General features: G+C 29.9%; 2 protein-coding genes across 3 annotated transcripts; both read left to right on the forward strand.

Moving 5' to 3' along the window:
* Window positions 1-2,180: 2,180 nt before the first annotated feature.
* LOC124917530 lies at window positions 2,181-5,095 on the forward strand. Of its 2 annotated transcripts, XM_047457941.1 has the most exons (8): window positions 2,181-2,497; window positions 2,811-2,951; window positions 3,048-3,143; window positions 3,234-3,360; window positions 4,287-4,393; window positions 4,468-4,548; window positions 4,622-4,701; window positions 4,769-5,095. In XM_047457941.1, exons 1-8 carry the CDS (start codon window positions 2,189-2,191, stop codon window positions 4,986-4,988), a joined length of 1,161 nt encoding a protein of 386 aa, XP_047313897.1. In that variant the 5' UTR covers window positions 2,181-2,188; the 3' UTR covers window positions 4,989-5,095. The 2 variants fall into 2 exon arrangements, with proteins under 2 accessions (XP_047313897.1, XP_047313898.1); XM_047457942.1 differs by lacking the exon at window positions 4,769-5,095 and having other exon boundaries at window positions 4,622-4,705.
* A 3,827-nt stretch (window positions 5,096-8,922) lies between these two features.
* On the forward strand, window positions 8,923-11,281 carry LOC124917525. The gene is made up of 3 exons (XM_047457934.1): window positions 8,923-9,188; window positions 9,387-9,674; window positions 10,026-11,281. The coding sequence occupies exons 1-3, from the start codon at window positions 9,027-9,029 to the stop codon at window positions 10,902-10,904; spliced, it is 1,329 nt and encodes a 442-aa protein (XP_047313890.1). The 5' UTR covers window positions 8,923-9,026; the 3' UTR covers window positions 10,905-11,281.
* Window positions 11,282-12,956: the final 1,675 nt, after the last annotated feature.

The raw sequence follows: 12,956 nt of genomic DNA on the forward strand, positions 1-12,956 counted from the left end.
TGAGAAAATATGTGATAGTGTCGTGTATTGGTTGGCTTTGCCTAGAAGGATTGAGGAATTTGAAGATAATGCAATGACACTAGGAATTCACATGGGTAATAAATTGTCTTTTGATTGTCAAATTCGATGGAATTCAACTTTTTTCATGCGAAGAACTACTTTGCAATATAAGTTGATTTTTTGTCGATGCTCTCTTCGGGATAGACAATATAAACACGAGCCAAATGATAATGAATGAGATCTTGCCCAAGAAGTATGTGAAAGACTTGAACTATTTTTCAATGCGACTGAGCTATTTTCTTCAACAAAATATCCTACGTCCAATATATGTTTTGCTAAAATATGTGAGATTAAACTGACTTTCGTTACTTGGATAGAGTCTCTCATTGAAAAGATTCAAAATATGACAATTTTAATGATGTCAAAGTTTGACAAATATTGGTTAGATACACCTATCTTGATGGTTGTTGCTTTTATTCTGGATCCAAATAGTAAATTGAAGTTGGTTCAATATTATTTTACACATTTCTACCCAAGTGAATGAAAAACAAAGTTAGATGAAGTGCATTAAGGCCTCGTTCTTATTCAGGTTTTTCAAATAACCCTACAAAATTAATTATCACATTACTCTCTCTCTCATCCATCAAATCAATCAATTCATTAACCAAAATACTAAAATACCATATATTTTAAATTATTATTTATTTTATTTATATATATGAATACCCTTTAGGTTTTTTTACCAAAAAACATCATCATTTTCTCAAAATCATCACCCATAATCATTATTTTCTCCTTTTAGATTATTTAAATAACCTGAAACGAACAAGGCCTAAAAGTTTTATCAATTGTTGAAGGAATACACAAATAATATTCCAATGCCCCACTAACCACGAGTGACACAATTATTCTCCAGTCAATGAGTACTATCTATCATGTAGACTTTACTAGTTTTTGTGAGAGCGACGAATATATAAGCACACAAATGAAATCTGAGCTAGATATGTATTTGAAGGAAAAATTGTTTCCAACAATCTTGAATATTAATGTTCTCGCTTATTGGAATGGTGACTTTAAATATCCCACGTTACGAGCAATTGAAGAGATTTGTTGGTGATTCCAATGTCAACAGTTGTTTCAGAGTCTTTTGATAAAATTGTTGGTCCTCATCGGAGTAGGCTTAATGTGAAGATGATGGAGGCTCTTATGTGTGCAAAAAATTAGTTACCAGGTATTGTTAATAATATTTTGAAAACCAATAAAGTTCTTATTCTATTTTCTTATTATTATCCATTTTTTTTTATTAATAATGTGTTGGTGAACCTCCAAATGAAACATCGTTCATGGACGCAGATATAGATTTAGATCTAAATTGCGATAAAGATTTTGGTATAATTTTATTATTTGCGATCATAATTTGTAAATGATTTTAGCTAATTATTTTTTAATTTTTACAGATGTAAATGACGTTGAGGAGAGGATTGAAAAATGAAGATTTCAAGAATTTGATATATTTTTAAGAAAATGTATTTTGAATTTGATATAATTTGGAGATCTATTATTTTGTTTGTGTTAGATCTAGTATTTTGTTTGTCAAAATTAATTTTGGATCTGGTGTGAAAAAAAAATTATTATGTTATATATTATATTAATATATTAGATAAATATGTAATTTTGTGTCAAAATAATGAAAACATCTTATTGTTGGATTTTTTTCTAAATTGATTGAAAAAAATTGATTCTATAATAGTTAAAATGGTATTCAACTAGTTCATGTATATTAAGATTATGAGTTTTTTTAGTTGACTAGAACAAATAAATGTAACAATAAATGTAACATGTAACTTTTTCTAGTTTGTACATAAGATTACTTATAATTAATTTTTGTTTATCTTATTTTAAAAGAATAAAATAAATATTTTAAAATGTAAAAATAAATATTAAATTATTAATTAGTTAAAAAAAACTAGATAGACTAAAAAAAATCGTAAAAAAATAATTATGAACTTCTAATTTAAAATTCGGGTCGGTTCGAGTATTATTGGGTCGGATTGAGTTCTAGTAATTATAGACACTTTCGGGGGAAATTTGGGTCCAATTCAGTTCGAAATCGGATCCCCGAAACCCGGAAATTTGTCATGCCTTCAAAAGATAGGCGGGTGGGGATTCTAAGAACCGGGGTTCGACAATGCTCCGGCTTCCAACTAGTCCTGCTAGTGCTAGAGCCGTGATGCTCCAATGCCATACCCTCTTCTTCGCAAGACCTCAAATGGGTCCGCCACCAACAACCTTTTCTCCATCAGCCATGTCTTCTTCTTCCCGTGAAGCTCATGGCTTCTGCGAAAACACTTCTGCTATAACCCTTCATGAATGGCAAGGATGGGGAACACATTCTCAAGTACCCGTCATGGTTGGGGAGATTGTCGACGACTTAATGACTCTTCAGAGAGACGCCGATGCCCGTTTGACTTTCGGTGGCCTTGGTGGGAAATTGCAGGTTCAATTTGCTTCTACCCATCATCGTTTTTCATCCCTGTTATTCATTCTCATCAAATTATACCCAGCTCAATCGTAATAGTTCTTGGAATGGGTTGGTATCTTGCTTCAAAGCAAGCTAATTTGTTTCATTGGAACCAAATTGTTCATTGGTGCTAGGTTTTGACCATGAATATTCTAGACCTAGATTGATCTAGATCCAATTTTGAGCATGAACATTGATCTTGATTAAAGAACTCTAGATGATATTGCATTTGTACAAATATCTATTGATCAGCTTTCATTTATTGTTGATGTAAAATTGTGTTAATCAGGGAGACTTAAAGGTGTATGAAGATAAGAAACATAGAGCAAAATACCAATCTTTGAGTGGTTCTGAGCAGAAACTCCAATTCTTTTCTGCACGACAAATAGCATGTCGTTTGCTTGGGAGCAGAGGTTACCTTTGCCAGAAAGTATGAATTTGATCATTGATTATTCCTTTATGGGTTATAAGTGATTTCAATGTGCATTAACTTCTTTGTATGAAATTGATGATTTTTGTTGCATAGTGTTGGCTTTCTATGGAAGATTGTATGTGTTCGAGACTGATACCATCTTGCTCATTGTGGAAAGGAATGCGGTTTTGGGTGTATATGCACCCGAAGGTTTTGAAATTTTAGTCATTTTAAATAATGTATTTGTTTTACTTAACTCTTGGAATGAAATTCAATAATGGTATGGTGGTTGTTTATCAGGATTTTTTAAGACAGAACAACACGGGTAAATTGTTATGGCAAGTTTTTGGCTCCCAAGATGCGAGTTTGTGCCTTTATGGGATTTCTGAACATGAAGAAATCATGTGGGATGCATTTAAACATGCAGGTATCAATCCGTCTTGCTCTTTTTCAGTTTAATATTACTCTCCTCTTTAGGCACGAGAGTAACATTTTTGTTCTCCCATTTTATTTTATTTTAATTTGAAAACTAGTATTTTTTTTGCGACTATGGTTTATTCCCTTGAGGAGGTTAGCACGACCTCCACTTAAATTAGGTATTCCTTAGTGGGAATCGAACCTCAAGATTCTTTCCACTTGAGCTACATTGGGTCAGTTAAAAAAATGATTTTTCTCCATCTTTGTCACAATCACAAACAGATTTGAAAATTGTCAAAGTTATTATTGAAAATGATTTTTTTGTCTTTTGGTATAAGATTTGTTGTGAATCATGATCCACGTTATCTTCTAGATCATGACCCAACTTATAGCGTGATTTTTATTGTTTTATTTGGTATATAAATTATTTTCTAGATCACGACCCAATTATAGCATAATTTTGTGTTTCATTTGATATAGACATCATGATCAAATTATTTTTGAATTATATTATTTTCTTGATCATTGTAATTTTTGACCAGACATAACAAATCTAGGTTTTGGGATCATGATCAACTTGACAAAATTGTGTAACAAAACAACCTATTATATTACCTTTCTTGAAAAACTATGTATATATAGGCTCGATTTGGAATCACCATTTCGATTAGATTTCTCATCGGACGATTATCCGGATGGGATCACGTTTGGAAACAGAGTGTACTTGAACTTAATCCGCCTTAGATCCAGATAGTTCAAAAAAAGGTGTCAACAATAGAATTGCTCTTCTGGCTCGAGGCAGTGAGGGCTAGAAAAAATTGTTTTAAAAACATTTCATACCGAATATATCTGGATTGTCTTTTGAAATTCATTCACGGGTTCTTGTTTCTCCCCTTTAGTTATGTTTTATGACACATTGCTCTCCATCAACTGCAGGGAGGGGAAACGTTTGTTGTCTTTATCCTAATAAGAATGCTCCAAGCTTCAATGTGCAAGAGTTCTTTAATATAGATTCATCTAGAGATCTAGAGTGCTCAACAATGGTGATTTGTTTATACATTCTTGATTTTTTTAGTAAGAATCTTCTTGTGGTGATCTTGAAATTGGTTCTACACAGGAAAATGTAGACAAGACTTTAAATTTCATATTGATTGATGGTACATGGAATAACTCTGCTGCAATGGTTAATCGTTTAAAGGTCATATTCCTTTTCACATTCTTTTAGAATATGTAAGTTTTCTGTCTTCATTCGAATATTAATTTTCTAACAGGACCGATCAAAGGAAGTATGGGGAGATGACATTCATTGCGTTTCTTTGTCTAATGGCGAATCTGCTATGCATAGACTTAGGTGAGACAATCTTGATCTTCATGTTTTTTTGTTTTAAGGATTGATGAATTATATGTTTGAAGGACAGGCCACAACCGTCGTTGGATAGGACTTGTACAGCAGCAGCAGGCATCAGCCTGTTGAGTGAGCTTCACGAAATACAAATACTGTCGAAAGTTGGTTTGGATAAACAAGCCGAAGCAGTTGAAGAAGCTTTAACGATCCTTTTAGAAGCTCTTACTGCTCGACGGCTTCGAATGGGAAGATCCACCACTCGAAAAGCTAGACATGACTATAATATGGATTAGAAAATCTTCACTGTTGGTAAAACATTCTTTTGTGGGTTAATTTATACATGAACTGATAATGTAGACAATTTTTGACAGTATAATTTTGAATTTGGTAATGTGACAAATTAAGATATTATTTGATAATTGTCTTTTGTGAGCTCTAAAATTCTTTTTTATTCAATAAAAACATAAAATATGTCTATCTAATAGTAAGAAAATAATAATAATTTTATTAACATTTAAAATTTTTACATTATTTTTTATTTTGCTTTTCTCCTCCCTTTGTAATGTTTTGTTCTCTTTCAATAAAAAGTTAATATTTAAAATAAAATTTTCTAACTAAATAAAAAAGAATAACTAAAAATGAAATATTTTAATTGAATAAAAATATTTGAATTTCTTAATAAATATAATATTTAACATCATCAATAACAATCAATACCTTAATTTTTTTTAAATCTTTAAATTGCTTAATAAATATATAATAATAAATTAATGTTTAATAAGTTCAATTTTACAAATATTAATTAAAAACAAGCTACCAACTTTCATATATTTCAATTTGGTCATATCTCTAAAATTTATAGTCTATACTAATATTACTTAGTATATTTTTTACCTTCATTTTTCGTTCAAATTGATTTTATATTACCTATCTTAACAAATTTATTTTAATTATTTTAAACTTAAAAAAATACTACAGTGATTTAACTCAAATAATACCCAGCAATTATTATTTTTTAAAAAATAATAATTGTATGTATTTATATAATATTAATATAATTCCAAACTCCCTGATTGTCCCATACTCCCAATGGATCTGAAACTAAATAAACTACATATATATAATTGAAGGATATTCATGATTCGGCATAAAATCTGGTGATATTAATTGTAAACCATTCTCCTATAAAACTATTAGAAATATGTTACTTCAAACTACAAAATTTTATAACTTAATTTAATAGTATTTGAGAACAAAATATTGATATTTTTTTATTTAAAAAATTCAAATTATTTTTATTTGTGAGAATCAAACTCGTAATATTTAATTTGTTAGACACCGAATTGTTAACATTTAAATTAACAATGTTGAGCAATACTAATTTGTATGTATTTATTTTTGTTTGAATATAAGAAGTTAACATGATATTGATATCAAACTTACATTTTTTTACCTATTAAAATTATAATATAGTTGATTTTTTTTATTCTTTCTTAAATAGAGTGACCTTATATATTTTATTTTATTTTTTTGAAACGAAACAAAATCTTATTAAATTATAATTGTCATATCAATTTTAATATTAATAGAAATATGTTTTAACTAGTACAAATTATCCAAAAGCCATGTATTCAGGGACGTATATACATTGGGGGCTGAGGTGCATCCCTTGATTTTTTTTTTCTTCTCTTTTTTTTTCCTTCTCATTCCTTTAATTTCCAATTACCATATATATAAACATAATTTCATATTATTAATTATCTTTCCATTTTATTTAAAATTTTATTAGACATAATTTTATTTAACTAATTTAATATACTACTAATTCTTTATCATTTAATTATTTTTATTTAAAATTTTTATATTTAATTTTCTAAGTTGAAAAGTGATAAAATATCATATTTTTTTTCTAATTCTCTTCTTTACCATCCATATTCTTAATTTATGGAAAATAGTTGAGAACTTTAGATATTAGGTTTTGAGAGATTAAAAAAATAGTTGAGAACTTTGAAAATTAGATTTTGAGAAATTAAAAAATTCACTTTCTGCTTGAAAGTTTTCTCATTATAAGTACTAACAAAATAAACAAACAAATCCCTTAAGTTATAAGGTAAATACAAAATGAAAATAATATAAACGGTAATAATAAAACAGTAATAATTCTTTATAAATATTATTATTTTTATTCTAATTCTCTTCCATAATATCCATCTTCTCAATTTATGTATTGATTAATTTTATTATGTTTAAAACTGATTTATTTTATAATGTTGGATTAATATTAATATCATCTAATTTTTTTTCTTATAATTTTCATTATAACTATTTAATAAAATGTTTATTTAGTTTTAACGTTACAACTTTTACTACTACGGAGCAAACATTTTCAGCAATGAAAATGTAAAGACGGAACTTCGCAATAAAATAGAGCATGATTTTTTTGCCGACTCTTTACCCTTTATATTTAACGAGATTTATTTAAGGATGTAAATATATATTTTATTATAGATGAATTTTATGTTTTAAAATCCGATAGAGTTTAACTTATTTAATTTAATTATTATAGGATGACGTCTTCTTTTGATATATAATTTATTACACAAAATTTAAGCTCACCACAATATAAATTTCTGGATCCGTCCCTGATGTATTCACGAGTTCTTTCCAATTTTGAGTTTTCATATTTTTATTATTATATACTATTATTTCACATATATTACCATAATCTTGAAAAAGTGTACTGCTAATATTCAAATCCTTTTACATGTTTCACCAATTTATTTAAATAATTTGATCCATCCCTTTATCTTACAACTTTGATTATTAAAACATTTTAACACACATGGTCACTAAATGTGGCACATTTACCAAGTGCTAATAAAGGGGGAAAAGCAATCTCTATATGATTTCAAGATTTACTTTCTTCCTTAAATTTAAACTAAAGTAAACTAAAATATTATTTTACTAAACTTTTTTTCTTCTAAATATAGTAAATTAAGCTCTTTTTTAGTTTTTTTTTTTTAAATATCTTAAATTGAAGTAGATAATTAAAACAAAGAAAGAAGTTAATGATAAATTATTGTGTGAGCATATTTGCAAAATTAGATATTAGATAGAAGAGATAACAAGCTAATAAAATAATGACAACAATTTAAAAGAGTTAATCAAGTAGGACATAAACTTCTATTGAATTTGAAGCCCCATCCCCACCTAATGCAAAAACAAAGCTGACTTGATATCATCCACATATCTTGGACATCTAAACATATAAAAATGATTAAATAACAATATAAGAAGTGTGAATTAAAATTATATATTTTAATTTTGAATTTAGCAATCAGCATAAAGTAATGCTTCCAACTTTAGAATTTTTTAGAATTTATTAGCTTGATTTTAAAATTATACTCTAATTAAAAACATTACTTAATTCATTAATTAAAATATAAAAATATTTTTTTATTAATTTATTATATATTAATATCAGGTAAGATTTTGTATTAAAAAATATCAACTTCCTCACAATCATTAAATTCAACATTTTTTAAAATAATTTATATTTATTTTAATAAATAAACGAACAAGCTTTAGTTATTATTATTATTATTATTTTAGTGAAATTGATTATGTGACATTTTATCTATATACTGTACAATTATTGTTACTTAATATACCTAACAAGATATCATTTAATATTACATACTAATATTAAAACAAAAATCATAACTTATTAAGGTAGTAGTTAATTTGAGAGAATTTTAAATATAAAAAGTCCTAATTTTGATTATAACTTTTGAACAATAAATTGCATTAAAATAAATGATGAAAGTATTAATGAAACTAACTTATTGTTTTCATAATTTTATTAATACTTTCATAATTTTTCACTATAATTTAATACGTTCAACTAAAATGTCACGAATTTGATTTTTACTATAAAATCAAATATTTTTGAATAAATGCGAAAAACATGATAATTGTGTCTCCTACCGCTAATTCTTATTTATTCAAAAGTAAAATAAAACAAAAAAATAATAGACTAACTTCTTCTAGATGATTCAAGACCATAAAATTTTTGGTTGATAATTAGTAGGTACCACCAAACAAGCCCTAGCAATAATAATACGGGTCGGTGTGTGTTATCTTCTTAATTACGATCTTGTCTAACATTTTGGCAACGTTTTTTTTTTTGTTTGTTTTTTTATAAGACAGACAGACAAGCAAATCTGTCTTTCTTTCTTTCTCAATCTCTCAAGGTTCTACATAACCTTATTTCTCTGTGTTATCATCCTTCAATCCCTTGAAAGAAACTATCTTTTTTGGATTCTCTAGTTATGGCATCTGGATCGTCGGGCCGTAATAACTCGCCTTCTAAAGGTTTCGACTTCGCCGCCTCTGATGACATCCTTTGTTCCTACGAAGACTACGGAAACCAGGACGATGCTATTAATGCAACTCACTCTGATCCCGCCGCTATTCTAACCAATTCCAACAAGGTAACAAACAAATTCAATCAACACCCATCTTGTTTCTTTCTTTCATTGATTCTTTTTTTAGGGTTTGTGTCGTTTAGCTTCAGAAATTAGCTTTTGATTTGTGTTTGTTATCTTCTTAAACATTCTATTCGTTTATGTAATGATTGAACCAGATTCAGTTGTTCTTTCTCAGTAGTAGCTGTTGTTTATATGTATCAGGAATTTAACAAAAGCAGGATGGCTAGGTCAGCTGTACATCCAGCTCCAGCTTATGGTACAATAGATGAATCTTCTAACCATGAGATGATGAATACAATTGAGAAGACCATGAAGAGACATTCGGACAATCTTACGAGGTTTTTGGAGGGTCTTAGTTCACGTTTGTCGCAGTTAGAGTTATATTGTTATAATGTTGATAAATCAATTGGAGAACTGCGTTCTGATTTAGTTCATGATCATGGTGAGCAAGATTCTAAGCTCAAGTCTCTTGAGAAACACCTTCAGGAGGTGAGTCTATGTTACCTTTCGTTACCTGTTTGGTTTGATCAGTTACATCCATATACGAATTCAAAAGCTTTGTTTAGTCTGTTTCACATGGTTGTCATTCATGTTCAATTTTTGGTTCTATGGGAGAAGGCTTTTTAGTGTGTGGCCTTTGTGATATAGTTGGATTTGCTGGATCGCATTTTGGATGATATATATCTGCATTGGATCTCAACATGTATTGATGAATTATTTCATTCATGTTTCTTTTCGGTTGTTTCTATTGTACTTATGGATTAATAATGTCCTTCATATTATCACTTTCTAAATTGAAATTTAACGTTTATATCCCTATTCTGTTGTACTTGTTTTCAGGTTCACAGGTCAGTTCAGGTTCTACGAGACAAGCAAGAATTAGCCGACACCCAGAAAGAATTGGCTAAACTCCAGCTCGCCCAAAAAGAACCTTCCGATATCCACTCCCATCAGAACAAAGATAGACCACCACAGGTTCAGTCAGTTTCTTCCGAGTCAAAAAAACCTGAAATCATGCCAGACCTACAAAACCAACAATTAGCCCTAGCCTTGAGTCATCAAGTTACCTCCAGACCACCAGAACAACACCAGCATCAGCCAATCGGTCCTCCACTGAATACACCTCAAACACAACCAACATCATACTATATACCTTCCCAACCAATTCAAGCTCAGTTCATGCCATCATCCGAACCTCAATATCGAGCCAATCAGCCTCCACAGTACCAGCAATGGTCAACTCAGCAGATCATAACCCCACAAATTAGACCACAAACAGCGAATCCTGGTTATACCATTAACCCTTCGCCTGCAGATACTATACCGTATGGTTTTAATGGCCCGGTTAGAACAGTACAATCACCACCCCATCCTTCATTGCCACCAAACACGTATGTGATATACGAAAGTGAAGGTGGCGGTGGCCCACGAACATATCGTCCTTCCCAACCCACTCATTTTCAACAGGGCAGTTATACACCAACTAGCTCACCAATTCAGAACCAACAACCAAATCAGATGAACCGACCTGGACCTCCCCAATATGTGCGTAGCCATCATCAATATGGGGATATAATCGAGAAAACCATTTTGATGGGTTATAGGGGAGATCACGTTGCTGCTGTGATTCAGAGGTTGGAGGAGAATGGTCAACCTGTTGATTTCAATGGTGTTCTTGATAGGTTGAATGGGCAGCAAAGAGGAGCGTGGGCAGGGTAATGTTTTCTCCTTTTTCTTCAATATTCCTCGAAAGCATCGCACCATCAGCCTCGATAGGATTATGGTTATTAGTTTTCTGGTCTCTTGTTGAATAAAGGAAAACGAAGCATTCTATGTTGTTTGAGTATATCCGGGGAGAGATGAGAACATCTTGGTATTATTGATGAGTTCTCGTCTTGAACCGGTTTTGGTTTCTTGCCACGTTTTAGTGTTTGGCAACTAAAACCAACTAAAGATTTTTTTTTTTCAATGTGCTGGTCTGGCTGATTATGTCGGGTATCTGTTGTAATGTTTGAAGAACTACGTGCTGGATATGTCTGTTTTAAGTTCTTAGATTTTTTGCTTTTATTATGATTGCAAGGTTTATGCTTTGTGAGTGTTTTGTTTTTCTTCTTTCTTAGATGTCATGTTTGTCATCGATGAGCTTAAATGATTGATCAATGTTTTAAATGTTGATCAGTTGCAGTTGTAATGTTGATCAATATAAGTAGAAATACATTTAAATAAATATAATCTAGTAATCTCAGGCCTTACAATATCTCCTCTAAGTATATTTTCTCATAATTGCCATTTAGAACACTGTGATGATTTTTTCCATTGGGTGGTTTGTACAATGAGATGTTACCATTAAGTCAGTTTAATAAATAAAAAATTAAACTGTCGGTTTAAAAAAAAAAAAAATTAAAGTTTTGGTTGATTTGGTGTTTAGAAGATTGGTTTGGGTTGGTTCTCAAAATTATTGTTAAATAATATAATTATATTTTAAATTTGTTTTGAAAAATAAATATAAATTATATATATTTATTTTAAAAAATAATTATATAAATTATTTGAAATAGAATTTTAAGTTGTAAATAAATTATTGAAAAGGAAAATAAGGTATTAAACTTGTAACCTAGCTATTCTTACACAAAGGACCAAGAACACGTTATATTCAAAAATAAGTTTTTAATTTAAATTTGGGTTTTTTTTTTAAATGAAGAAGAATGGCATCTATTTAGATTTAAAAAAATGTATTTAAATTATCAATATAATAATCAATTTACATTAAAAACGACATCATAACAACAATAAAGAAAATGTAAAAATGAGACTTTATTGATTTGAGCTTATATTATATATATATATATATATATATATATATATATATATATATATATATATATATATATATATATATATATATATATAGAATGGAAGAATTATGGAACCATAATTAAAAGAGAATATGTGTGAATATCCCAACAACAGTTCCTAGGCTAGCTAGCAACCTCAAACCAAACTACAAAGCCTAGCTATGAAAATAGAAAAACTTAAAAGCTTATAAAAGGTTCTCGACTTGCGTGTCCACTTCTAAACTGCTCTAATTAAGGTGATTAATGAAGGGCTTTAGCTAATTCAAATCCAAGCTACGTACTCCAATTTCTATAAGTTTCTTTTGGCAACCAATGTTAATTTGTCTCAAGACAAATTCGAATTGTGTGGCTCTCCTTTTTTGAATTAGCTGGCTTATTTTAATCCTCGTGATATCCCCGGTGTCATTGATCAGAAACAACTAAGATATCAACCGCCCTCGAAATCAAAAGAAATTAAAACGGGGTATTCTACCTGTTGCTGCGCGAAGAAGAAGGAAGATGTTGTTGGCTAGCTGTGCGTCTGCGTTCGGGTCGAGTCCTGCATGGCCTAGGCCACTCGCATGTGTCCATGCATGGATTTAACGCCTTCCTACGTTCCGCTTGGGCCTAGATCCGGAGACTAAGGTCGCTAGTGACTTGATTGTATTGTTGGTGCATTTACCAACCCCCTAGGCCTGAGTCTGGATTAATCCACGCTTGGGTTTAGGTCGCTCAGACAAAGGCGGAGCCAGGATTTGAAATCTACTCGGGTTAATTTTTTATCAAAAAATCTATCAGGGCTAGTTTGATAATAATATTAAGTAAACAAACAAAATTTTAATGTCGCTAGTATCTTTTAGCGACGGAAAATCATCAATAACCACATTGATTTACCGTCGTTATTTATCGTCATTGTCAAATACATACAAAATATTTT

This window comes from Impatiens glandulifera, unplaced genomic scaffold, assembly GCF_907164915.1.
Source record: "Impatiens glandulifera unplaced genomic scaffold, dImpGla2.1, whole genome shotgun sequence".
Lineage (NCBI taxonomy): Eukaryota > Viridiplantae > Streptophyta > Magnoliopsida > Ericales > Balsaminaceae > Impatiens > Impatiens glandulifera.

Excerpts from the sequence above, each read along its gene's own strand:
- LOC124917530 (XM_047457941.1), top strand. The coding sequence starts at position 2,189 with ATGCTCCGGCTTCCAACTAGTCCTGCTAGTGCTAGAGCCGTGATGCTC. Across the intron at positions 2,952-3,047 it reads GAGGTTACCTTTGCCAGAAA|TGTTGGCTTTCTATGGAAGA; the intron begins GTATGAATTTGA and ends TTTGTTGCATAG. Across the intron at positions 3,361-4,286 it reads GGATGCATTTAAACATGCAG|GGAGGGGAAACGTTTGTTGT; the intron begins GTATCAATCCGT and ends CATCAACTGCAG.
- LOC124917525 (XM_047457934.1), top strand. The coding sequence starts at position 9,027 with ATGGCATCTGGATCGTCGGGCCGTAATAACTCGCCTTCTAAAGGTTTC. Across the intron at positions 9,189-9,386 it reads TTCTAACCAATTCCAACAAG|GAATTTAACAAAAGCAGGAT; the intron begins GTAACAAACAAA and ends TATATGTATCAG. Across the intron at positions 9,675-10,025 it reads TTGAGAAACACCTTCAGGAG|GTTCACAGGTCAGTTCAGGT; the intron begins GTGAGTCTATGT and ends ACTTGTTTTCAG.